Source organism: Euprymna scolopes, chromosome 6, assembly GCF_053919585.1.
Source record: "Euprymna scolopes isolate OS-2025 chromosome 6, ASM5391958v1, whole genome shotgun sequence".
Taxonomy (NCBI): Eukaryota; Metazoa; Mollusca; class Cephalopoda; order Sepiida; family Sepiolidae; genus Euprymna; species Euprymna scolopes.
The window spans coordinates 141,351,605-141,379,322 of record NC_136487.1 but is presented as its reverse complement, the minus strand read 5'-3'; the positions used below and the strand labels follow the sequence as shown (position 1 = coordinate 141,379,322).

Sequence of the window (27,718 nt, the reverse complement as noted above, 5' to 3'; positions counted from 1 at the left end):
GTTTTCCTCCTACTTATAGCCTTGATCATTTCAACAATCATTTGTTTTTATTAGCTTCTACATGGTGTATGTATTCTTCAATATCTACTTTCTCCCTGTAAACCATTCACAGCAAAAACTCGTCTAGCTGCAATCACTGTAACAAATTTTCTTTTTATCATGTGTATTTAAAACTAAATGGAACTAGCATTAACAAAGTTTCTTTCCAAGAACTTCTGATCTATGGAATACAATATCACGGGACTGCTTCCCAGCCGACTACAAGTCATTGTAAAGTCAAATGTTAACCAATTCTTATAGAACTGAACACTTAATCAAATTTTGACCATTAAAGTCATAGTTTCCAGTCCTCTCAAAAAAAGTGTTCATCGTCAATTAACAATCTTATTAACTCGATCAACAGATTCATTAATATAAAAAAACATGAATTCTCTGCATTTTATTTTATAGAGAAAATCTTCATCTAAAATTTATGTTTCAGACAATGTTAGAATAGATGTCTGATGCTTTACAGTATCTTTGACGATGTCGAATTAATCTTTTGTTGCAGATTTCACCAAATTTCAAGGTAGCAATTTTCCCTATTTTTATCATTGCAACTACATAGTTACCAGAATGAGTAGAAAAGATCTTTATTTCTTTCCTAAAGACAGTGAAGAGTTTGGAAATCAATGATTCCATAAGCAACAAGCAGCAAAATCCCACCCCTACACTGTAGAGATCCTTAGATGCCATAAAGCCTTCAACTCTAACAGCTTTTTCCCTTGCTCTGCTGCACTTTGAAATTCCCTCTCGGGCCCCTGCTTTCCTGATTGTACTGACATGCAGAAATTCAAGTGTAATGTGAACTCCATAAATAGTATCTTTGCAAATCTGGTCCCAAATGACTAAGTGGTTCTGTTCCTTGTTTGGGGTGAAATGACAAAAAAAAAAAGAGAAAAAAAGAAAAAAAAAAAGAAAAAAAAAGTGTCATCATCTTAAGCCAAATGGTTTAGGCGACTCCAAATTCAAAAAAAGCTATCATAAAATTCTGCCAAAGTATTTACGTTAAGGGGGTACAAGGGCTTGTATTTCGTCAAAGCATCCACTATCAAAATACTTGTAAAAAGCAGAGGGATGCAACATTTTGTCGATCAAACAGAGGTTAAAGCTTAGATTACCGTTCAGGACCTGTCAGGTTGGCAACTCTTTTGAACCTTGTCCAGGAGTCCAGGACTAGTAGCAGATGCACCAGCACATATTGTGACAACAATACTCCATACTCACATTGACACACCAGTTCCCGTCAGATCACCGAAGTTAAGCAACATTGAGCCTGGTTATTACTAAAAATGGGTGACCAATTTGGGAATTCCAGATGCTGTATGTAGGAGGATGTCGACACCTCCTTCCAAGAATTACAAAAATCTAACGTCATCATCTACCCTAACGGGGATTTATGTGCAATTGGGTACTGCTTGTGAATTTCATACTCCCATCAAACTTCTTCCTTTGGAGGGAGCCAGTTAAACCCAAATAGGGTTAATGCCGACTGACACATACATGGGCAAATAGTGATCTTGTAGAGGTACAGGATACTTTCAGGCGTAAGTAACTTTCTAGCATAGTAGAGAGAGCCCATCTTCCTTGCAGCAGCCTTAGCAATCTTCAATGTAGCTGTTTCAACTCATGTTTCCTGTGAACGTTAAGCAGGGTTCTAAATTGTGAGTGAAACAGTCGCATTTGCGAGTAATTTTTCAAAGTGACGACTATAAAAAATGAAACGCTTATCTTTTGGTGATTGTATATCTTTCACTGATAATCTTCCAAACCTTACTACTGAGTGAAAAATATCTTTTCAACTTTTTGAATAAAACGAACAAAGTTAAATTATTTAAACAATAAAAGTTTAATAGAACAGTATACTCTTTTTTTAACGAAGGCTGTTTAAAAAAACATCTGAAGAAATTAGAATGTTTATACCTTCAAGTACCAACATAAAATTCGTTGTGTATTTAGAATTATACTTATTTAAAAAAATACAGAAAAAAAATTCATTATGTACATAATCGTCACAGAACGAAGATGCTATATTCAAAAAATCACCTTGGTTTGGCTAGTAACTTTTCTATTTGGCTAGAAAACGAATATATTTAGTTGTCAACAAAGGTCAACTAAAGATAAATTTGTCCATAGAGCCCTGTTAAGCCAAGGAGCTTGAACAAAATACTTTCAGGTAATGTATCTTTAGCCATAGCTATTGGTGGTTGAGAAGGTTTCTTTTAATTATTAAAGGAAACGAGCTTATTCTTGGCAGCATTGAACATTACAAATTAGTTCTCATTTTTGGGTGATGAACTGCATGGCCAAACCATTGAAGAAGCCATTGCAACAAGACAGACGGAAAGGACATTAGATTGTGTTGTTGGCAGAGAACAGCAGTTGGATCATGGTTTACTTACCAGCAATGCAAGATGTGGCGGAGTTAATCAATCATTGTCAAAACTTCTAATAATCCACTATTCTCATTGGGCGGATGACAGATTGGTTGATATAGACATTATTTCATGCAGCGTATCTTGGGCAAGAATAGCCTAGCAGCACCCATCCCATCCCTCTCCAGGCTCCAATCACATACAGCACCTGTCATGACTAAATGGTCATCCATTTTAGTATTGGTCAGGTTCAACGTCGCTTAACTTCGGTGATCTAACGGGACTGGTTTGTCAACATAATTATGCTGAATACGACGGTTTAGATAATTTGATATATATTATATACGGAATAATCACGTTGGTTGATATCCATCCATTCATCCAGCGTGGTTGCAGCCAAGATTGAAATCCCTACAGGAGTTTGTACTGCAATTCAAATCTTGTTAATAGCTGAATACTTGATGCTTCACCAGGACTATCAAAGGTATTTTTTATCGTGATGCCATCACTAGATGAGTGTGGCACAATCACGTTGACACACCGGTTATCGCCAGATCACCGAAGTTAAGTAAAGTTGAGTCTGGTCAGTGCCAGATGGGTGACCATTTTGGAAGGCTAGGCGCTGTATGTACCTTTTGGGAAGGTTGGGCGTGGGACCAGCAGCACCAGCACCCTCACCCTGTAAAAAGAACCCCTCACTACAAAAGCATCTACAAAAAAAAAGTTGTAGATGGCCTATGCCCCTCCAGGGGCTCAAGGGCTATGGATCATCACTAGATGGGTTGCCAAAACCACGGCTTAAGAGAGCACCAACCATCTACCCTCAAGAGAAGGATAGATCGCGCCAGTTTCTCAACCTGGTATTTTACATCGCGACGCGGCACATACAGCGCCTTGCCTTCCCAAATGGTCACCATCTGGTACAGTATTTTGTATAATTTTTTAGTTTGAACTCATTTTCCCAAACTTAACACATCCAACAGCGATCTAACCGCCATTTGTCTTTTTCAAGTTTACCGATAAACACGGCATGTTTTTCGAACCGATTAAACATTTTAAAACACTCAAAACTTATCCAGTTAGTTAAAAAAGAAATTACTTTTCTACCTAAGTTCAAAATTTACGGTTTTTATCAATTTTCATACTAAATGTATCCATTATACGTCTGATTTTGATTTCAATAGTTTGAATTGAGTTGTCGCTCTCATTTATTTAACATGACCGACTAAAATCCTGCGTTTCGCTTAGTCATAAAATTTGATTTAAGTTTTTTAAAAAAATATATCAATTTACATGATTTTTCGAATATGACATCTTCGTTCTGCGAGGAGGAGTGCGACAGAGAATATTTATGATGTACGCACTCTGTATTTTTGTTTTAAATAATTCTAAATAAACACCATATTTTTGTAATATTTCGTGAGTCAGTCATACTTTGGTAAGCCATGCATCACCAACGGCTTTCTTGAACTTTTCAGCTTTGAAGTGGTTGTTATTGAAAGAGCATTATGTTAAGCAAAATAATTTTAATTTTATAACAATTCAGCGTATTTTTACGACAATACCCTGCGTAGTATAAACACTCAGCCAACCTCCCCATGTTAAGAACGGCTTTCGAGGTTGGGAATGTTTATTCCGAAAGCCATTCTTGAGGTTAAGGAGGTATTATACTACGCTGGGTGATCTCGTAAAAAAAATAACCAATTTAGTTCTACAATGACGAAACAATATCGCAATAATCAAGTTATATTAGTCATTAAATTATTGGTGCTTGTGCACTTATTGAACCGCGCTATTTTTAAATAGTATTTACAAGTTAGGATATCTTTTTGTTAAATTGTTAGGTGAAAGTACAGAATAGTTACAAAACACCTTCCTCTCCCCATGTTAGGAATAGCTTTCTAAACAATAACGTTATTATTTCAACACGGTTCAATAAGTGTAACCAGTATGAAATTACTCTATTCTGAAAATAAAACAGTGAATTTCAAATTCAAGATGCAATCGTGTTAAAGTTAGTTCAGAACACGTGGGTACGCAGAAAAGATATTGGCTTAAAAACTACACATAAAAAATCAAAATTTAAGAATTCTCGTTTGTTAAACACTTACTTTTTTGGAAGGTTTTAATTTTCCACGTTGAGAACCATTAAATTTCCTTTTTTGTGGTTTATCGCTGCGAATGAAAAAAGACGACATTATTTACTCTAGAAATTCGCACGTTTGTTTTTTTAAGCGGAAGTGAAGGGCGTCGTGATTAAAGTGACTGCGCATGTGCAGGATTTTTACGACAGTTTTGTTCTACTTTTCGGCATTTGTTGTCATATCGTCTGCATTTCCTGTTGGGGTCGCTTATGAGATTATATTCTTGCTTGCGTCGTTACTCGTTAGCTAATTCACTTCAATATGAGATTCTATTTTTTTTTTTTTCAAGCAATTATATATAAACAGCCTGAAAAAATTATAGGTACTTATGCATTGTACGACATGCGAGTTCCACGAAATTACTCGGATTCGGCCAGCAACATAAAAGGTCTATCGCAATGTTAGGAACGCTTGTCGCTTAGCTAATAAAAGGAAAAATCGACAACAACACACACACACACACACACACACACACACACATTTTAATATATTAAAAAAAAAATTTTTTTAAATGCGCACACACACACACAGAAATTGTATATATATATCCTTTTTGTAAAAACGCTGGGGTTTTCATTAGTTAGCTTTAGATTCCACAGAGTGAATGAGGTATTGTGGTAAATGTTGCCAGTCAAGAGTAAAGTCGCCACAGACTCCATTTTTACTTTAGTTACAAAGACCCTGCAACGCAACACTCCCCTCCCCAGATCTTATAGGGCCTTGTGCCTGCATTTGTTTTGTCTTTTGGAGATTTTACTTTTTTAAATGTTTTAATTTCATATTGGAATTTTTTCTTTAAACGAAATAAATTAAATATAAACATCAAAGTGTAGTATTTGTTCTTCAGATGCTGCAGTTGCTGAATGCTGCACTTCTATTTCTTGTTCTCTTTCGGTGGAGGAGAAATCCTTCACGACTGAGACAATTTTTATTTTTGTACCCTTTTCTCCACGTTAAAAAACGACTCTGGTGTCTAACTCTGTCCCGTGGGGAGGCATAGTAAATAGGTACAAACGCGCTGTCAGGTTGAAAAAGAAAGTGTGAATTTATCGTCGCTGGAGAGAAGAATTCGGACGATGGTTGATATGTTAACGTTCGGCCAACAAATGAAGTTGATAGCAACTTATTTAGGGTTTGTATCCACAGAGGTATGAAAAAGTTGTCAAAAAATAAATTAATTAATTAATATATATATATATATATATATATATATATATATATATATATATATGACAAATAGGTATGCGCAAATATGGTGGAATAAAGATAGGGGGACATAGTTTTGAAAGCCGATTTATCATAATGTTTTTGCAAGTTTCATACTAATTTTTTATTGTATTTGAAAGATTAAAGACTAAAGTTAATTTCCAAATGGAAAAAAATATTTGTACACCTGTAGTGTGTCTGAATTTTATCTTGCTTCCAGATAAATTCGACGCTAAAGTAACTAACCTGAAAAAAAATGACAGCATGAAATAAAAGGGGGGGGGTAAAGTATAAAATATAAAGGTCTTGCTTTGAAACGAAGAAGAGATTTTATTCACAATAAAATTAGTTGCAAATTTTTCCCTTTGCAGGCATTAAATTTAAAAAACGCCAAGGTAACATGTAATGAAAAATATAACACTGCTTCTCATAATGAAGATGTCGTATCTATGAACGAATACAATAATAAGATTCAAAATAGTAGTTTCTAATCACACTCTCATATGTAGTAAATTTTAGGAGCGTACTCACAAATTGAAAGCCAGTCAGGCACGTGCCTTTTTCTTTTCTTTTTTTCTCGTTTAAAGTCCTTTTAGAATTTTCTCTCCTCCATTTGCGTGCAAACCGTAGACACGCAGACAGATTTCAGATGTATGGCCGTGTCACATATCCGGGGTATTCTTGCTGGGTTTTCTTCTTTGTAGGAGGTTCCAAAATTCCTTGTAACATAAAATAAGGTCTTTTTTTAAATAATTACACTCCTTCAAAAATATGTGCAAAACCGTAGTCACGTAGATAGTTTTCAAAAGTATGCCTCGTCGCATACCCGGGGTATTCTTGCCGGGTTTTCTTCTTTGAAGGAGGCTCGTCAAAATTCCATTTTCAGCGCCGGGCAATGAAACGAAGTCCAATCGCCACGTTGGCGGAATTTCAAAAGAGGCCAAAATCTGCGCTGAGCTCGTGACATCATCATGGAGCTAGCATTTCCCTTTTCTTCCAATTAAAGGGAGTTTCGTACAAACCCAAAATGTACGAAACTAAGAATCAAAAAAGATACAAAATACAAAAAATCAAATACAAGAACTAGATAAAAAATAATAAATGTAAACGGGGGGGGGGTGCACCATTATTGGTACAAAAAAAATTCCAACACTACTACTATGATGCTGTTATGGTATGCTTCCCTTATTTCTCTCTTTCTCCCTACTTTTCTACTTTTCCTTTCCTTTCTTCTCTCAACGTCACCAGAGGTTTCAGCCAATCGGAATAGAGGACTGTGTTGGAGGGAGATATAAAGAAGAAATCTCACTGAGACATGCAGAAACGATAGAAGCATCAACACGTGACGGACCAGTTTCCCTGGGTAAAGACTTTTATCAAAGAAATGTACCATCCTCTTTGTACCCTATATCTTGGAAACCTTTATAAAACATCATCAATCCTAAAGTCTCGTCACACTTAATTATAACCGATGTTTTCTTTTCCACAACCGTTCTTTTTCAGCACTCTTGTTCTCTCTCTAATGTCGGAGGTGCCCCAAAAAGGGGACCAACGGAAGAGTGAGATTTTTCAAACGTCGTTAAAATTTATGGTAACCACCATACATGTGAAAAAAAAAAAGTTATGAAAAATGTTTTCACGGCGAGCAAACAAATTCAGGTAAATTTTGAAGTTAGATAAATTCATTGTAAAAATCCTTTGAAAGATATTAGCTTTCTCACTTCTGTAGGTACCTCCAATACGTGCCACAGTTTTAACCCCCCCCCCATATGTAACACGATGTAACTGCAATTTAATATCTATCCTAACTTTTTTACCATTTAAAACAAGAAGCTATACACATAGATTTGAAAAAGTTGTCAAAAACAAATATATAACAAATAAATGTTATCAAAGGCAAGATAAGTTACTTTTCTTCCTAACTGGATAACTTTTTAGTGTTTTTATTTAATGTAACATGTTTATTCAGTTCGAAAAAAATACATTGTTTACCGATATGTATTGGAAAATTTAAAATGGCGCCGGACTCTTTGCTGAACACAGTATGTTTGGGAAAATGAGTTAAAAATAAAAAAAATTTCAGAATTTATTTTAAATAAAAAATAAACACTGGATTGTTGCATTTAGAATGCCCTCGAAGCATTAATTTGCAGTTTGCTTTTTTTATATATTGTAAGCGAACTTTGCTGGTTTTTTGGTAATACTTGAATATTTTGATATCTTCAGAATTTATTTGAAATAGATTATTTCATTTAAAAACAGAAGGGTTCAGCAAAAAAGAAAAGTTTGTAAAAGTTATTTTTAAACAGATTTAAGATTTTTTCAAGATGTGTGAATTTTGGGCGGTTTATTTGAATACTGCAGACGATTTTTTGGGCCTTCTCCTTGGTTGTTTTGGGTCATGTGATGTAAACAAAGAAAACTGAAGTTTTCTTGTTTAGTAAAATTAACAAATATAATCAGATTGGAAAATATTTCCAACCTGTTTAGTTCGGCCAAAAAAATGGTAAATTTGCGACGGGTTTGAATATCAGATTTCTTGTCAGTGACCCCAAAAACCTTTAGAAAATCAAGTTTTATTGGTCGGTATTCTGTTGTAGTTAAAGTAAACATTTTTACTGAACTCACTCAATATATGTTACCATGACATAGGTTGTCATATATTCGGTGGGTTTTTAACAGTATTTTGTATATTTTTTTATTTTTAACTCATTTTTCCAAACTTACCGTGTTCTATAGAGAGTCCGGCGCCATTTTAAATTTTCGGCTTTTGATAACATTTATTTGTTATATATTTGTTTTTTGACAACTTTTTCGAATCTATGTGTATAGTAAAACAAACCCAAACTGCTAATATGTTTTTTTTAATTTTTTTACAGCATACAAAAATACTGAAAATGCGAGACAAAAATCGTGTTTACATTATCAACAGTTTAAAACATCATTCCTATGTAGTGATGTTTTAAAAATCTAGCAAAAATCAAATAATATTCATATCTTCCTGAAATTTTCTATATTTATTCATTATTAAATAAATTTACTTAATAAAAGTAGGTTTCATTTAATATATTAGAGGAAATTTTTTTTAAGTGTTTTACTCCTCCTCCATATTCATGTTACGAAAACTAAACAAAATAAATGTAGGTCAATAAAAATGTCAACATTTTTTAAAGCTGAAAAGATCAAATAATTAAAAAGTAGTTATATATATATACAAATCCCGTTATTTATTTCACTTACCTTAAAGTTGTAAATAAAATTGAACATAAAATATAAAATCAATATTATGTTTAACAAAACAAACACTTTTTCTTGATAATTTTTTTTTCTCTGTAATATAATTATTTGAATTACAACAAACAAACATAATTCTAAAAAATAATTATTTTAAAAAACTTTAAATGATATTAAATTCAAATATTCTGCGATATGAAGTTCGAACAAAGATTTTTTTATAACAGGTTTCCAATATCAAAAAAATATATTCATATAATAGAATGACTCTTGAGATAATAAAAACTGCAAATACAAAATCGACCTTAAAAAGTTTGTTCTGATTTGATTATTTAAAGTGATAGAGGGTAATCTTTATTTTCTGACGCTTTTTTCCAAAAAAAGTATGGAGGCCTGTAAGCAACATTATCTTAAGATACATAAGTGTCAACAGAAGACGTTAAAATTAATGTTATTTTATTAACTCTTGTCTGTGTAGTTCGTTAAAAAAAATAGATTTGTTTTACAATGTAAATATGAAAATCCGATAGCAACAAAATGTTACTTCCATTAACACTTATAGTGGCAACGCCTATCTATAGAAATTGACTCAGAAAATAGTAAACACACAAAATGATGACGTTGCTTTTATTGTGTAAAACGTTGATGTTTTACACACAGTGTTGGTGGTGCCTACAGTTCTAGGTCTATTTCAAAGATAAGTAGTAAAATACAAAGATATTGAATTAAATTTAAAAAAAAACTTGTTTGTACAAAACAATATCTTAATTAGCCCCTCAAAGCAAGAGATTCTTGCTTTGTTCAACCACAACAAAACAAAGTCCTTGTTACATAGATTATATGGAAGCTCCAAATCTCAGACAGTCGAAAGGCTTTCTGAAAATGACGTCAGGTAGAAAAAGGGAGGTAGAGGGTGCTGGTTTTCTTTTTGTTCCTCAGCCGTGCATCCGTACGTTCCTATTGTGAACGTTTTTCATGTTTATTCGGTTCAAAAAACAAGTAATATTAAGCGCTACTAAAGAACAAGAAAAAATGTCCACAATGTCTTTGAAGTCTCGAAAAAAGACTTCAAAATAAGAAATAAAACAAAATGTTGGTAGAAACCCACCCAATAAATGTTATTGTGACACTTATTGGAAGGGTTCCTACCACCATTTTGTTTTATTTATTATTTTGAAGTGATTATCAAGACTTAAAAGATGTAAAGAGACACTGCAGCCATTTTTTTCTTGTTCTCCAGTTCGAGGGAAGAAACTATTAGAGTAGAAAGCCTTCTAGCATTTAGGGACCTCAACAGTGAAGGGGTATTATTTTGTTCCTAAGTGAGTTTGTTGGGGATATGTACATTGAGGGGGCATAAGTGCAAGGAGTTCATCAGAGCACATTCCATTAAAATATTTGTACAGGCCCAGATCCAACATTGCGATGATGGGACAGGGGTTGGAGCTTAGTTGACCAAATGGGACCTATTAGATCGAAGACTCTTTTTTAGGCCCTATACAAGTGAGACTAATGGTAGATGCACCAGCCCAGATGTGACAACAGTACTCCATGCATGAGCGAATGATGGCGTTGTAGAGGTGCAGGATACTCTCAGGTGTGAGTAGTCTTCTAGCATGATAGCGGGAACCCACCTTCTGTACAGTAGCCTTCGCAATGTTCTCAATGTATTTGTTCCAGTTCATATTGTCTGTAAATGTTAGGCCGAGAAGTTTGAAGGAAGAATTTTCAGATTGTTGATCCAGTGACGGGTGCCATGACAAATCATGTGGGGAAATATGTGGCAAAAAGTCAAGAGAAGAAACAAAACTGAGTTTGGGACTCACATGCAAATGGTGAAATTGTACTTAGCGGAGTTTATATGCGGCAGAAGTTCTTATCTAGAAAAACTGCTCAGTCTGATAAGAGAACAGTATCCTCTGTAAATAAAAACTCACACTGTTGATTACTTTAAATTTTATTTTGACAACTTAAATTCATTTATAGGAGCAAAGTGTAGTATCTGTTCCGGTACTGCACTTCACCTCGGTCAGTGAAGGAGAATTCCTTTATGACTGAGACAATTTTTATTTTTGTTCCTATCTGGAGTGCTCATTTTTGGGGAGCTGGATTTTTCCCCACAATAAAAACCAACTCTGCCCTTATGGGGAGGCAAGTGAATAGGAATAATAATCATATTAATAAAGGGTACTTCTGCAGTTTACAGACCGTGTTATTTTAAAAAAAATTTTTTTTTGATAGGATTTTTGAGTTAGATTCAATTTTTACAGTATCTTTTGTTTATTAAATTGTTAGGTGAAAGTACAAAATAGTTCATAACTCATCCCCCCTTTCTTTTATGTTAAGAATGAGTATCTAAATAATATTATTTCAACACGGTTCGTAAATTACATTCGTACCTAATAAAGACAATACAAAAGTGAAGTAACTCTTATTTTTTGTTCAGTTCAAATGAATCAGAGGGGATTGCAAATTGTTATGATGATTGAACTTATGCATTCATGAGCTGAAAGTTTCATCTCTCTGTTGCAGTGATTGACATTGTGAGAATCTAAGAAAGCAACCTCTTGTCATAGACGTGCGTGCGAAGCAGAAATGCATCATTGAATTCATGGCAAAATGCATTGAGAATGGTGGTGACTATGTAGAAAAAATAAATTTGTCTTTGAAGTTATTCAATATTTTGAGTTACGAAAATAGGAGGCTTTACTTTTAAAACAATCCTTGTATTATTTTTAGTTATTTAAGAATAATGTTTTAAAAGATATGTTGGTTTGTGATTCTTTTTAATAAAATCAGAATAAAACAAGTAATCGTAATCCTTGTGACCCAATGAGTCAGAGATACATCTAGTATTATTTTATTGAGGTCAAGTTAAAATTCTCTCTCTAGAAAAGACAACATGATTCCATTTCCATTCGATGAAAACCGTTTTTTTTTTTGTTGTTGCAGACTATCTACTAGTTGGCCAGTTACGTACAAATCCCAAGAGCAATAGGAACCTTCTATCATGCCTGAAAGTGTCACAATGATGTGCTGAAGAGTGTGGTAGACCCTGAGTGCGACAGCAGAACTCAGCGCCAGCCCACAAGTCCAAAGAGACCCAGGCTTGACTTAAGGAGTATTATGACATTGTACCCTTCTCTCACTGGCCCCCATTACTTTTTTTTTTTTACACAGTGATCACCACTTATCAAGGCCTGGAAGCCACTCAGGGAGAAGGGTTATTGCAAGTACATTACGTTAGTGTGGAGATTTGATGAAGTGTTTACTTAAGGGGGCGGTTCATTAGGAATTTGTTAACGTTGGACTTGAAGACATCCAAGTTGTAGACCTGGACCCACTGGACTACTTTTAGTCATATGTCAAGTACATCACCAACCTGACCTCCCACAACACTAAAGCCAGCCTGATCACCGCCATCTGACAAGTATTCGCTAACCTCCCGCTGGCGCTGGTTGAAAAGCTGAAGGCAGCTATATTGAATAGATGTTGGCTCTACTACATAATCGTTACCAGAATTTTTTTCAATAAAAGTTTCAAAATAAAGCTGGTGTTGTTTCACTCTGTAATTATCATAAATCGTTCTCATAAAATAATCAAATTTTGTTCGTTTTATTTATCATTTTCAATCCTCTTATCATGCATCTATCTCATTAACCCTTACTCTTGAGTGGCTTTTAGCCTTGATAAGAGTGGTGACTTATCTATATAAATAAAACAGTATATGTATGTGTGTGTGTAATTGTATGTTGTTAAATATTTTAACACAAACTCTTAAACTATTGGTGACATAACACTGAAATAACAGGAAATAGTAATCATACACCAACGATGGCTTATGACGAGTAAAATCTTTGTTTGGATGGATGAATAACGCATAGAAAAATATGTCAGCAAATTGAAATGCAAAATGTTCATTTCAACTTGTTGACATATTTCTATTACTTTTGTGCACGTGCAAATTAATTCGTAGCTTGAAGTGGTTTTATTTTTAAAATTTCTTATTTATCTGTGGATGGCTCAAATGGTAGGGAATGCCTCTGAAGCACTAATTGTTTTGGTTTCAATGCTAGCTGATGGCACTCAAGTCATTATTTTTAACTTTTGAAATCAGTACTATATATTAGGTACAATATAATATTCAGTGAAGAATTGGCTCAGTAATGATAAATACAAAATACCCCACTAGCTAGTGTTGAAATTTTTCATAAAGAAATAATTTTTATTTATTTTTTTATTTACATACATTCAACATCTCGGCATTTGGGGAAAGGAACGCACTCTTTTGACCGGCTGTTTGCAGGTCACCTTATCATCATCGTTATAATTGTCTTTCAGCAGTCCGCTACTCTCCTACTCTCTGGAGGGAGGAGGAGGAGGAAAGGGCTTTTGCCCATTTTCACCAGTTCGAATCTAGCCGGCCAAGAAGAAGGACGCTATTCGACTCCGTCAAAAACGGATTTATTAACGTTAAATTCTTACGGTTTTTTTTCTCTCCTCCTTTGGAGAAAGACGTTTGTTTAGAACTCCATTGGGAAATACTAAACTGTTAACGTTATTTTATTCTCAGTCATTATAAGACAACAAGGTCTTACAGCTGGAAAAGTAATACCAGTTATTAAAAGGCAAACAAGAGTCTTACAACTGGAAATTATTATTCTCAAAGGATTAACGAAGGAAACCACCGTGTGTTGAGGAGTTCTTTTCTGTAAAGAACAAAAATTAATTTCGCCAACGAGACGAGCAGAATATCGCCCCTAGAAAGAAAATCCCCTCTTTGTTCTAGAAACTTGAAAGATTATTCAACCGAAGTTTCCTTCAGAAAGCAAATCTTCCAGAATACAAGAATTTACCCCGTATTTGTACACATAAAGCCTACCAAAGCGGCTTTATGGTCTTCTCTCCCCTTTGAATTAAAAGGTACTTGAGCCTTCACAAAGGGAAAATTATTTTTAATTCTTTCTCCCATTTTAGGTCAAAGAAACTTTTTGTTTGTAATTCCTTTCGGAAAAGAAAAAAAACATTTTGTCAAAGAAAGACTGAATATTTTGTTAAAAGGACTGAGTTCAAAACAAGGACTGTTTTCCGGTTTTTATATGTTCTTTTCTTTCAGCATTTCTTGCAAGTAAGGATTGACATCTTTTTTGTATTTTTTTATATGTATTTTAAATGTTTCTTAAAGGGTTTTTTTTTAAACCCCAGCCTTAGGAAATAAAGGCAATTGATAACTTTTTGTTTTAATAAACTTGGATCATTTTAAACATATTCGGGTCTGTATTTCTTTTGCTCATTTCCATTAGTTACTCATTTCCGAGAAATTTGCTTTAAATGCTTCTTTTTTTTTTCCTTTTTTTCTTTCCTTTTTGTTACCATGAAAAACGGATTTTGGTGACGAACCCAAAATTCCGTCACTAGTTAAATAAACAAAGAAATGGAAGGGCTTTCTTGCAATAGCAGGCATACCTGGCGTTGCCCATGGCAAAAGTGAAACATATTTCTATTAAAACTTCTTTCTCTATATACTTCTCTCTCTCTCTCTCTCTCTTTCTGCTTCCTGTTTTCTCCTCCTTCACCCCACACCCATCTTTCTCCTCTGCCCAGCCCATTCCTCTCCAGCTGAACGTACTTATGCACATACAATTCTTGTTTATAATAAACTCCCCGTAGAATTAATTGTTATTTTCTTGCCAATATTTATTACATTTGTGCATGCGCAAATTCATTCATAGCTGGAATTGGTTTAATTTTAAATCTTTCTTATCTATCTGTCGCTAGCTCAAATCATAGGGAACGCAGCTGGAGCACTAAATGTTTTGGTTTCAATTCTAGCTGATAGCATCCAAGTTATTTTTTTAACCTTTAAAATCACTACTACATAGTAGGTACAATATAATATTCAATAGAGAATTGGCTCTGTAATAATAAATATGAAATCTGCATGAATTAAAATATATTTAATTGTATTTTACAACCCACCAGTATGTAATACAATAAAATTACAATCTATATCTATATATCTATAAAAGTCAAAAATGTATGTATGTGCGTGTGTCTGTACACTTCTCTACCAAATAACTCTGTCAATTTTTGGTCTAGAGACTCGAGATTTGACATAAGGGGTATTGAGATTTGGGAAAATCTTTTTAATTGGTTTTCAGCCAGAAATTTGGCTGTTAAGGAGCCAAAGTTCAACGATTTGACCTTTGAGAAATCTACCAAACTCCTCCGCCAATTTTGAGTCTAAACACTTGAAATTTTAGCTATAGGTTACTTGGACATGGATCTAACTTTATAATTTGATTTGAGCTAAAAGCAATAAATGTTAAGGAGTCATAATTGGGGTTAAAGTTTTTTTTTTAAATTGATCTCTGCGGTCTCTACCTAATTACTCAGCCAATTTTTGGTCTAAACATTTGAAATTTTACATGAAGTGTATTCAGACATAGGGCAGGGTTTTTAATCATATTTTTTGCTGAAAATTTGGCTTCCAAGGGGTTAAAGTTCAAAAGATTTTACCTTTGCTGTCTCTAGCAAACTATTAAGCCAATTTTGGGTTTAAGCATTTGAAATTTTACATAAAGGGATTCAGACATGCAGCAAGCTTGTTAATCGGTTTTTGGGCGAAAATTTGGCTGGCAAGAGGTCAAAGTTTACAGAGTTGACTTTTGCAGACTCCACCAAACTCCTCCACCAATTTTGGGTCTAAACACTTGAAATTTTGGATATAGATTATTTGGACATGGGTAAAACATTTCAAATTTAATTTGAGCCTAAAACAATAAATGTTATAAGGGATCAAAATTGGGGTCAAAGTTTAAAAAATTTGACGTCTGCGATCTCTACCAACTTTTCTCTATGCTAGTTAAGGAAGCCTATTACATAAAAAGGCATTTCCGTACATATTCAGACTTTTTAATATATACATATGTACATAAAGTTATAAACAGTACATAGCACCTGAGCAAAGCTGGGTGGAACTGCTAGTATCTATAAAAGTGAGAATGTGTGTATGTGTGTGAGGACAACTCTCAACCAATATACTGAACTAATTTTTTATCTACAGGTTTAAAATTTGGTATAGAGGGTATTCAGACATGTTGAAAACTTTATAATCAGTTTTCATCAGAAAAAAAGGGCTGCTAAGGGGTCAAAATTGAAAAATTAGTACTTGGGGTTCATAAGATTTTTATATGTTTGTCAACTGTTTCATAACTGTGCATGCGCAAATCGTTCACATGACAGCCTTCTTATGTTAAGAATAAGTAGGTTTGAAAACACTTTCTAAAGATTGTCGCAAGCTGGCCTAATGGTTATTATACTTGATTCACTGTCTTTAGGTTTTGGTTTCGATCTCAGCTCGAGTATTTTTTAATTTTACTTACAAGAAGTGAACTGTTTAAAAAACATAATACTTGTATGCACATGTCTCAGTTTCTTTCCATGTTTTTTTTTTTTTACTTCATTCCTTTTTTAAAAAGAGTTTAACGTTACGTTTAATACTGGGAAACACCAGGTACATCTGCCAGTATACTATAAAATTGATTTTTACTTGTTTTTCTATTATTTTTAAAAATTTTATTTTTATTTCTACTTAATCATTTTTTTTCTCATTTTTAGTGAGCATACTTATTTCCATATGAGATAGATATATATATATATACACACACACACACAGATTTGTTGTTGATTTTTTTTTTGTTTTTGTTTTTTTTAACGATAATACAATAAACTTAGTGTCTTCACATTGAAGCTCATGTTTCTTAGAAAATCACCCATATTTTTATTTGGATGTAAACAAATAATATTTTTTTATTATTTTTTTAAAAACAGTAATCTCCGGACATGCCTGTTTTGAAGCCCTACCCCTTTTTAGCATAGCTTGACTGCATCTAGGAATCAAAACCCGGACCTTATATATTACAGTCTGGTGTCTAATCCATTACTCTATGAAGCCATAGACAATTTTACTGTTTATTTTTATTGCTTATTAGATTTTTAGATTTGCTGTTGATTTTTTTTAATGATAATACAATTAACTTAATGTCTTAACATTGAAGCTCATGTTTCTGAGAAAATTGCCATATTTTTATTTGGACGTAAACAAATAATATTTTTTATTTTTTTTAATTAGTTTTTAAAAACAGTGTATATATATATATATTTTTTTTTTTAATTATTTTTTAAAAACAGTGTATACATATATATATCAAAATGTTTTTGTAGCAACTGAATCATGAAGTGATTCCTACAAACACTAAAAAAGCACGTAACTCTATTTGCTTACCCTCTTTCTTTCTCCGCTTCATTTGGATTCGATTTCTTCCTCACTTCCTAAAGCAAGTAAGTTTCATAGCAACATCTTGTCACTGTACACATGCAAGAAAGTCTAAAGCTAAAAGTACCGAGTGATGAGGTAAAGCTGTCAAAACTGATGTCGCCAGAAGTGAATAGATCAAGTAATAATTTTATATTTTTCTAACAAATGAATTTGTGTTGCGAGTTTGTTTTTCTCTGCTGACGAGAAACTGCTATTGTTCAACTGACTACATCACAGTGAGAACCCAAAATATTTTCCGACTAGTGAAAATCATTTCAAGCCTCAAAAAGTAATGAAAGTCTACGTGAAAATGGTAAGTGCAAAGTTAGAAACTCCTATAAAACAAACAGCCAAAAGCTAACAACACAGAAGACTGCACCAGCTGCACCTGCACAGAAGAACCCAAGAACGTCTGCTCACCTTCCATTGTGCCTTTAGCTGAGAGAGACAAAAAGAACAAATTCCTACACAATAACAAGAGTCAGGTGAACAAAAAAAAAATTACTACTCACTCACACACACTAACAAAAACAAGATAAACACATACACAATATCAAATAATCACATATGTATATTACTCACATATACATATTCAAACTATGAACATATTGACCTACACATTTTTAAGTTTTTTGACTAACTCATCTTTGTTACAATATTTTTGATGTATAATGAGGGTAGATATTCAAATGCCACCCACCAGATCATTATGTGACACAAAGTTGGAAGGTGGGATACAGGCAAGCTCCCCTAAAGGAGGGACACTCTTGCCTCGACAAAAATTTCCTGAGCGTCCCCATTGGCTGGATGGCAAGGCCTGGAAGGGTGGACCTCCTGGGTGGTACCGAGGTGGCATACCTCAGTCCAACAGATACTAGGCCGGTTCCCAGCCCCTGGCACCTGTCGGGCTGAGTGTCAAGAACGTATCCTTGATGAGTACTCTACCCAGTCTTCAAGCCGCCAAAGCCACAAGAAGAATTATCCCCATCATTAATAATGAGGGTATGATCACCGAAAGTTGGAAGGTTCTACTTATAGACATTGACGATAGGAAATGGCGAATCAAATGGAGCCAAACCAGAAACCAGAATTGCTCTATGAAAATATTGAATGTTTTTACATTCCAGCACACAATTTTTTCATGTCAACTCAAGAAAGATCTTTTGCTCTTTACCTGCAAAATTCTAAAGTCCAGGACCTATACAGAACAGCTCTCCATGCAAAATTCTCCATTTTCAGAACTTGTACAGAATAGTTACCCGTTGGAAACTCTTTTGAAATTAAATATGGCTTTCAATTCAAGAACTATAACACTAGCTTCACACGATGAACATTTTTCATTATTGAAAGTAACTTTTATATTCTTATCTCTAGTATAAAAATGTTTTGTCATAAAATTTCGTTTCTCTCCATTTTTCATTTACAAAACTGATTAAGTTTTAGGTAGCACTTGCAAACTGGTGACCCTTCTATTCTTTCAATGTTTCATTCATTTCCATTTTTATATGTATGCCTGTATATACATATATCTTTTAATTTCTTCCTTCACTAAAACAATAACTTTTATACTCAACTAGCGGGGGGGGGGGGGTAGATGGCTTTGCCTGGTCGTAAAATACGCTTAAATATATTTTAATTTGTCGAGATTTTGTATATATTATTATAGAGTCGTGATTTCAAAAGTAAAAAAGAAAGTATTTGGGTGCCATCAGTTAGAATCCAAACCAAAACTTTAGCATTCAAAGCTGGTGACGTTACCACTTTACCAATGTGACACGCATATGAACTGATTAAAAATTAAAGATTAAAAATAAACTAAGATGAATATACAAAATATATAACGATTATTTTCAATTTTGGCTAATTTTCGACCCCTTAAAAAAACTATTTTAACTTGCTAAAGACCCATAAAAGAATGGTCTGGAAAAAAATCCAAGCATTAAAGGCCCCTAGCACCGCTCTGCGACTTTTAGTTTTTGAAAATATGGAGACAGACAAACAGACATATATATATATATATACATATTTATATATTAGATTTCTTTCAAATGTTTGTGTGGATTTTTACTACAACCAAAAGATGTTATTTTCATCCAAAATGGCCTCTACTATGATCAAGAATTACACCATATTTTCAATTCAAATGCACTTTCCACTTGCGATCTATACTTTCTAAGAGGAGTAGGCCCGGAATCAGCTCAGCATCTTGTTTCACCATCTTGATTCAGGACTTCAGCTGTCTGCCATAACGCTTTTTCCAGTTTTGTGGTGGAGTCGGGTCAATGGTTTCATGGATAAAATCGTCTGGTTGTCAGTGAAGAGTGTGGCCAAACCACCATAGGCACTTTGTGAGGATAGATTGGTCTACATCACTGGAACCACAAATGGCTTATGTTCATGCCTACAACAATATTGCACCATTGGGCATGGTCAGCCTCAATTCGAGATACGGTCAACTCAGGGAATGAAGCTGGCTCAACCTATCCACAGTGATAACCGAACCAAATGCAAAGTAAGTAAACTTTCTAAGCACCTCTATTTTTAAATGACCAACGTGGAAATAACATCAAGAAACCATATAGAAATAAAAGGACAACACTGCGTTAAAATAAATAATTTAATTGCATTTTTCCTTAAGAATTTCTAGTAGCGTATTTTTTAATTCATCGTCTTTTTTTTCTTTCTCTTTCATCTCGTTCCGCTGTATGAAAATCAACGTGGCTAAGTGCTGGTTTGTCTCGCGTATAAGTCCAAGTACAGAATCGTGAAAATCTTTTGTCTGTTTTGCTTGCTTGGCAGCATGTTGTTTTTGCTCTTTCATAAACTCTTGAAACCACGTTGGAATATCTTCATTTTTATCTGTCAATCCTCCTAAATCGATCATATTTGATGAAATTGATATCGGACTCCGAGTGTTTCCTATATCGATAGTTTCAGCACGTTTCAATTTTTCTTCAACCATATTGGTTTTGCTGGTCTGTTGATGTATTAGGTTGGTGGTAGCTATAGAACAGTTATTCTTTGCACTATCATCTTTCGAAAAGGTTACTATATTATTATGGTCTTCCGAGAATGAGACAGAACTTATATCCGGTTCAGGGCTCAAATATGTTAGATCGACAGTGTTTAAATCCTGACTATTATTTTGTATATCTTCATTCAAAGAATTCCTTCCGGTGCAATTAGGTAACGCAATGTTTATACGATTATTATCCTGGTAATTCTCTGGTTCAGAAGCAACCAAATCTAAGCATAAAACATCCTCATCAGGAAATACGTCCGTTGTTCTGTTAGAATTAGATTTTGAATGAGACTGAATCTGCAAATGTTCATGATTTTCATCCGGTTCCGTTTTAAAAGTCATTACACCTTGCTGCTGCAGATGATTAGTATCAACGTAAAGGCTGTTTGCTTGCACCGATGTCGTCGGCACAGACGGGAATGAAATCGGCTCAACAAGACCGTCGCACTCTTGCTTGATCTCCTGTTGAAGCTCCGACGCCGTAATCACATCAACGGTGGCATTAAAATCAGCAGCAAGAGGCAAAATTAGACCAGACGTAGGATTATTTACATTCGTGTCCATCTCAAATGAGCCCTGAGTTACAGTCTGCAGCTGGTCAGCACCCCAATACTGTCGACTACTCGCCACTTTCAAAGTTGAATCGAAAAGATCAAAGTTATTTTTATGGTCTTTTCCAGACATTGGATTGCTTTCACAGATTTCTGTTAGTTCAAGATTTTGATCCATGTTAACTTGATCCACCTCAGTTTTAGGTACCAAAGTATTATTATAAAGATTCCGATACATACCTAGAGGGAAATTACTTTGATCAATCTGGCAATCGATTGCGAGGTTTGACTTACTTAAAACCTCCATGTCTACTTCATTTGACTCAAAGATAGAAGTAAATGGAAATTTCGGAGGCATATTCGTTTTATTTGTAAGCGTCTGGAAAGCATTGTGTACCATGTCTATGAGATTGTATAGTGACCAGGATTGAGACGGATTTTGGGAAAGTGTTCCAGTTTTGAAACGGAAGTACAATTTCTTCATCTCCTGCCACTTCAGCTTACATGTGATTGCCGAGACGCTGTTACCATGGAGATTAACATTGTTTGCAATTTCTGTCCACAGTTCGAGTTCGGTTTGGATATGGATGGATCTTCGACCAAAAATCTCAGCAACTGCTTGCAACAGGATTTTTGTACTTTCCTTGGACCAGGCACCATTGTTATCTGTATAAAAGAAAAAAAAAGAATTTGTTTAAATTAAAAATAAAAAAATTTATCATAAAAATATTATGTCACTGTCACATTATTGGAGCACAGGAAGGAGCTGGTATGTACACCGATTCCCACTGGATCACCGAAGTTAAGCAACATTGAGCCTGGTCAGTACTAAATGGGTGACCATTTACGACTTCCAGGTGCTGTATGTGCTCTCCACTTATCTCGGCATTGTTTCCAGTCGTGCTGGTCTTCTCCTTGCCAATGGACTCAAACAGTGCCGATTCAGGAGAGGTGTGGTTGGTGATTGCGCAACCTTTGCCTCACAATTACATGCGCAGATGCCCCTACAGGGGGTATCTTTTGTCTTTCAAGACTGAACAAAAGCATCTGAAGGAGCTGGTGCTAGTTTGATTGCAAGAGTTAGGAATGGATGAAGTACTTACTTGATTCTCTATGAGCACACAGTTAGATACAATATCATTTTTTTATATATATATATATATATATATGTATTGAGTAAAATTCAGCTTCTTAAAAAGAGGCACTCTGGATTGATACCAAAACAAAAACTGATCTCAGTTTTAAAGGATTTCTACTTCACTAACTGAGGACAAAAAAAAAAAAAAAGAAATGTAATATGAGGATAGATACTAGATTTTGTTCCTAGCCAAAGGGTTAAGTTCTCCCATTACTTAAATACCAGAGCATTATAAGTGAATAAAGTACTTGGTAAAATTCAGTTGTAGGTTACATTCTTCTGAAGGTCGAAGGTTCAATCCTCAGTGCAGGCGACCCAGTCATGGCTGACACAACAAGAGCAGGCCATTCCCATTGATTAAATAGAGTTCTATTGCAAAATTCTATACAGATTCCTGAATTTAACAAGATCCACCTGAATAAGGTCAAAGGTTACATCGACTGAAACGTGAAAATAACACTGAAGGTGAGAACAGTAGTCTGAAGAATAGAAATAATATGAGCATTACCACTGTCGACAAAGAGAAAAATGTATCGGGCATATATGTGCAGTGTGATAGTGATTAGAAGTGGAACCTGACCAAGAGTGAGAGTTGAAGACATGCGTTGCATGGATAAAAATGATATGAGAATGATACAAATGATATGTAATATGAGTCGTACAGACTGGTTTATATCTGATGAGTCCAGAGGAAGATTAAATCTGAACAGTATAGGGAGATGTGTGCAGAACAGGAAACTAATGAATCTTATATAATAGGTTGGGTGTTAAGACTCAACTCGTTTGACATATTTTGTAATTAATGAAAACTGTTGCCCGAAAGGAATGAAATGAAACCTTTTTTATAACAATGAATGGGTTTATTTAACTGCCTATACCATTTGGTGTAGATTGAAAGTTTGATAGTGTCTGAGAGAGGAAAGAAAAAAATGCTGACTGTCTGTAAGCAGTTATCTCCAGGCGATTATAGTTGGTGCTTGGCTGTCTAATGGATGATGACAGGAAAAAGAAAGGGACATCTTCCCTCATTGATTACAGTAATCTCTCTGTTGACCAAACAAGATTCACAAAGGGATTGAAATATTGCAAGCCGATTGGTCATTGTGTAACCAAATCACCTAGCAGGGACATTTCTAGGAGAGAGAAAATAAATTATTATTATTGCTGCATCGTTGTCTAAATACATTATCTAAAGCCATATGACAAGAGCATCAAGATGATGAAGGTCAATGGCGGTCATGCACTTTTCACAATGAACCTTAAACATTTGAAAGTGATGGCTGAAGGAAAAATGCCAAAGAAATGTGAAAGTAGGGTTTTAATGTTGTCCAACCATCGGAAGTTAATCTTGCTCATTCTAAAAAATCCTGAATGAGAACTTCACCTTTCTTTTTTCTTCATTTTATTAGTCCAGAGTAGAAGCTTCTTTCTTAGAACTGCACACCTGTGGAACTCTCTTCCGTTTTCCTGCTTTCCATCTGACTACAGTATGGTTGTCTTCAAGTACAACGTGAACAAATTCTTGATGAGTCGTTCCTCTTAAGTAATCCAATTTACCAAATTTCCACTACTAATGATTACAATGACATGTTCCCTTTGATCACTGTACACTCATTAACCCTTATCCTTGAGTGGCCTCCGGGTCTTGATAGGTGATAAAAACAAAAAAAGTTGTACATTGGTCATGACAGTATGAAGTTTTCTGCGAAATTCTATCATCTATGTTATCAGTGCTCGAGGTCATCTTTGATAGAGTCATTCAAAATCTTCAGCGTGTTTTTTCCTTGATTATGTTCCCTTGAGATGTTTTTTTTTGTTTTTGTTTTTTTTTTACATGGAGGTCACAACTTATCAAGGCCCGGAAGCCACTCGGGGATAAGGGTTATTGCGTGTGCAGTAATCAATGGGATAGTGCCATAGTAATCATTAGTATTGAAGATTTGATAAAGCGTCTTACATAAGGGGGCAGTTCATCAGGAATTTGTTTATGTTGGACTTGAAGACATCCAAGTTGTAGTCAGGAGGAAAACAGGCAAACAGAGGAGAGTTCCACAGGTATGCAGTTCTAAGAAAGAAGCTTTGTTCATGGAATCTACGTTTTGATTTAGGCACAGATAAATGTGTGTGCGCATCTGTTATTCAATTAAGGTTTTGTTCAATGTCGACATGAAACAGTTGATATTTTTCTGATTCCCAATTCTGATTAATCGTGCCAACACAAGTAAAAACACAGACCACAAATCCATCAAATTAAGGCCCTATCATTCTTCTGCATCCTCAGAACGACTGCATTAGTGGGAGACCAGCATTTACTCACAGACATAATTAATAATTGTTGAAAACTCGACCTCGAGTAACAAGCAAAATGAAAAGACAGATTAAAACTGGAAGATACACATGGAATTTCACCCATGCAATCCATACACGTGAGATCAAACTTAACTCATATCTCGCACCAGCACAGATGATACCTTCATGCAATAACTCTTGTGACATTTCTGAACTTTTGAGATGAGGGTGGTTATTTGTATTATTTGGATTCATCGAACTATTGTTCTCATCTTGAGTGTGATTTTCACAGCATTTTGGTCGATGTAACCTCTGACCTTCTCCAGGTATATTTTGTCGAACTCAGGAATGTTTCTGTCAAACTCGAGAATTTGGACGGAATTTCGAACAGAACCCTTTATTTACTTCATGGTGGTAGCATGCTCTTGTTCTGTCAGCTATGGCTAGATAAAGGTCCTAAGTAATTTGTAATTGTATTTTTTGGTCGCACACACTGAGAATTGAACTATCAATCGATGAGTTCCACAGAAACATTCCCAAGTTTGACAAGATACACCTGAAGAAAGTCGAAGGTTACCTCGACTGAAAGGTTGTAAAAAAAATCATACTAAAAATGAGAACAGTAGTTCAATGAATCCAAATAATACAAATAACTTTTGTATCATGATATCGTATGAGGAGTTGCATATTATACAGAACAATTTTGCACCACTTTTATGCCCTCTCTAACTGAGCTTAAAGTAAAGATATAATGATACTAAACCTTATGTCTAGAATCCTAATTTCAATTTGGATCCTGATCCATTTAAATGATTTTAATTCTAGAAAATGTCCAAAATTTAAGGATCAAACTTGTGAGGGTCTTCAAAAGAAACTGAAATTCAGGGAATTTTACTTTATTGGTGTCTAATGACTATGGATCCAATTTAATGCAAATCTGAAATATTGGAATTTCCGAACCGGAGGTTATGCCTATATTATATATCATCCTAAAACCTTTTAAAAAATTTTTAAAATACTCCAAAGAAATTGTAATTTGGCGAATATTTATTAATTGATGTCTAATACCTATTGTTCATATTCAAAAATACCTGAGTCATCCGAATTTCTACAAAGAGCTTCCACTCTCTTTTTTCTCCCTTTGCATGAAACTAAATTAAACCAAATATAGCTCACATTACAATCCCTTAAGTCTAGCAGCTATGTTGCAAACTTCATAATTAGTTTAGGAACAAATCCTGTAGACAGGAATAATAATAATAGGCATACCTAAACAGAGAATTACAAGAAAAGAAAGAAGCAGACTAATTTTAATAAATAAGAATTCAAACTAACCGTCCAAATTCGATGAAGTTGTGAATCCCCAGGATGAAGAGCTGTCTGGCTGGACCATCTTTAATAAATAAAAATAAGTATACATGTATGAATTAACAAACATATTATTAACTAGCCTGGGTGCCCGGCGTTGCCCAGGTGTTTGGAGGTGTGTGTTGAGCAAAAAAAAAAAAAAAAGTGGTAGGAGGAAAGAAGGCTCAAACCCGTACCATGAAGGAGGAAAAGAATGGGGAAAAAACGTGACGTCTTTGCTGTTACGACTACCGCCAAACCAGAAGGGACATAGGTTTAAATTATGGTTAGACAATCGAAAAGAAAGGATGACTTTCGAAAATATCGGTGAAAAAAGCGACCTCTCCCTGTAGAAAAGTGCCCAGTTGAGGGTGAAGAAATTAATGTTTTTAGCCAATTTTTCTGTATTTGTCATCTGAAGGGCCGAGCTTCAAAATGATACTGATCTTGTAAAAACCCGTCGCCTCTGTCGAAAGTTTTAGGCAGACATGCAAACATACATACATACATTTATATATTGGTAACTAAAAATGTTTGACCTAAACCGATTAAAAAGCTTGCCCTATCTCTGAATACCCTTTATGTGAAATTTCAAATGTTTAGACCAGAAATTGTCTGAGTAATTTGGTAGAGACCGTAGAGGTCAACTTTTTTTAAACTTTGACCCCTATTATGACCCCTTAACATTTATTGTTTTGGGCTCAAAGCAAGTTATTAAGTTAGATCAATGTCTAAGTAACCTATATCTAAAATTTCAAGTGTTTAGACCCAAAATTGGCGGAGGAGTTTGATCGAGTTCTCAAAGGTCAAATCGTTGAACTTTTACCCCTTAACAGCCAAATTTCTGGCTATAAACCAATTAAAAAGATTTTCCCAAATATCCATACCCTGTATACCAAATTTCGAGTCTGTAGACTGAAAATTGACAGAGTTATTGTATCGGGAAATGTAAACAGACAGACAGACACACACACACACACACACACTTTTATAGATATATAGATATTATTATTATTAGTAGTAGTAGTAGTAGTAGTAGTAGTAGTAACAATAAGTCATTAAAAATATTATTTAAATAAATGTAAAAAGGTCGGATCATTTTACTGTTCCAGAAAGTATTCGACTCTAGATGCAATTCTCATCTCTGCTATTATAAAAAAGAACTTCTGATTTTTTTTTAACCTGTCTAAGAGGGAGAGGTTAGTGCACCAGCCCAGATATGACAAGATATTTCCTATTATATAAAAGTCATTTTGTGTGTGTGTGAGAGAGAGAGAGAGAGAGAGAGAGAGTTCCTGATAGGTCCCAAAAACGACTGGAACTATCTTTTGTAACTTTCACACAAAGCCAATTTATATGTCTGGCAGTGTTCTTAGATATGTTTTATACAGAAATTCATCAGGCAAGTGTTGAAAATCAAAAATATCCAACCTTAAAAATAGCTTTTCTCTCTTATAGATAAAAATGAATAATTTTTACAGGAAAATATTTTACATTACATTGGCCAAGGGAAATAATAAAATCTCAGCAAGTCATTTCTTCTTAAAAAAACAAACAGATTTATTATAATCTGGAGATGTAGTTCAGTGTTAGAGCATTCAACTACAGATCGAATGATTTCTTGTTGAAGCTCAGGTGTACCTCACCATTTTATTTTAATTTTTTCTTATTAATGTGTTCAATTTATGATAAAAGAAGAGGTACCATTTAAAATCACCACAAATCATTTCTTCACTTGCATATTTTTAAACTAAACATTAATCAGAAGTGACTTTTCCAGGGCATTCATCATCAAGCCCAAATATCAGCTGACGTGATATTGTAAACAAACAGATGGAATTGTTTTATTTTTTTTGCGAATTAGTCTGTCAGGCAAATTATTCCTTGTAATATATAATCTATTATATAAATCTCACCTGTCTGTTTAAATGTATGTATGTATGTATGTATGTTGGTATGTCTGCCTAAAACTTTCGACAGAGGCGACAGAGGCGACAGATTTTCATGAGATTGCTATCGTTTTGAAGCTCAACCCTTCAGACGACAACTATCG

The 27,718-nt window shown here is 34.5% G+C and overlaps 2 protein-coding genes across 5 annotated transcripts in view; both read right to left on the bottom strand.

Annotated features, from left to right (window-relative positions):
- LOC145278010 (U3 small nucleolar RNA-interacting protein 2-like) overlaps positions 1-4,770 on the bottom strand; it is a 49,283-nt gene extending 44,513 nt beyond the window's left edge. Inside the window, exon 1 of one of the 2 annotated variants that reach the window (XM_080130189.1) lies at positions 4,526-4,770. In XM_080130189.1, the coding sequence (XP_079986315.1) occupies positions 4,526-4,612 (87 nt within the window). In that variant the 5' untranslated portion in view covers positions 4,613-4,770. The remainder of the gene's footprint in view (positions 1-4,525) is intronic. The other variant, XM_080130187.1, reaches the window with a different exon arrangement.
- Positions 4,771-19,921: 15,151 nt separating this feature from the next.
- Positions 19,922-27,718, bottom strand: part of LOC145278005 (uncharacterized) — an 89,991-nt gene continuing 82,194 nt past the window's right edge. For all 3 annotated transcript variants that reach the window (XM_080130179.1, XM_080130178.1, XM_080130180.1), the window contains 2 exons: positions 25,654-25,711; positions 19,922-21,557 (listed from right to left, as the gene is read on the bottom strand). In XM_080130179.1, the coding sequence (XP_079986305.1) occupies positions 19,936-21,557; positions 25,654-25,711 (1,680 nt within the window). In that variant the 3' untranslated portion in view covers positions 19,922-19,935. The remainder of the gene's footprint in view (positions 21,558-25,653; positions 25,712-27,718) is intronic.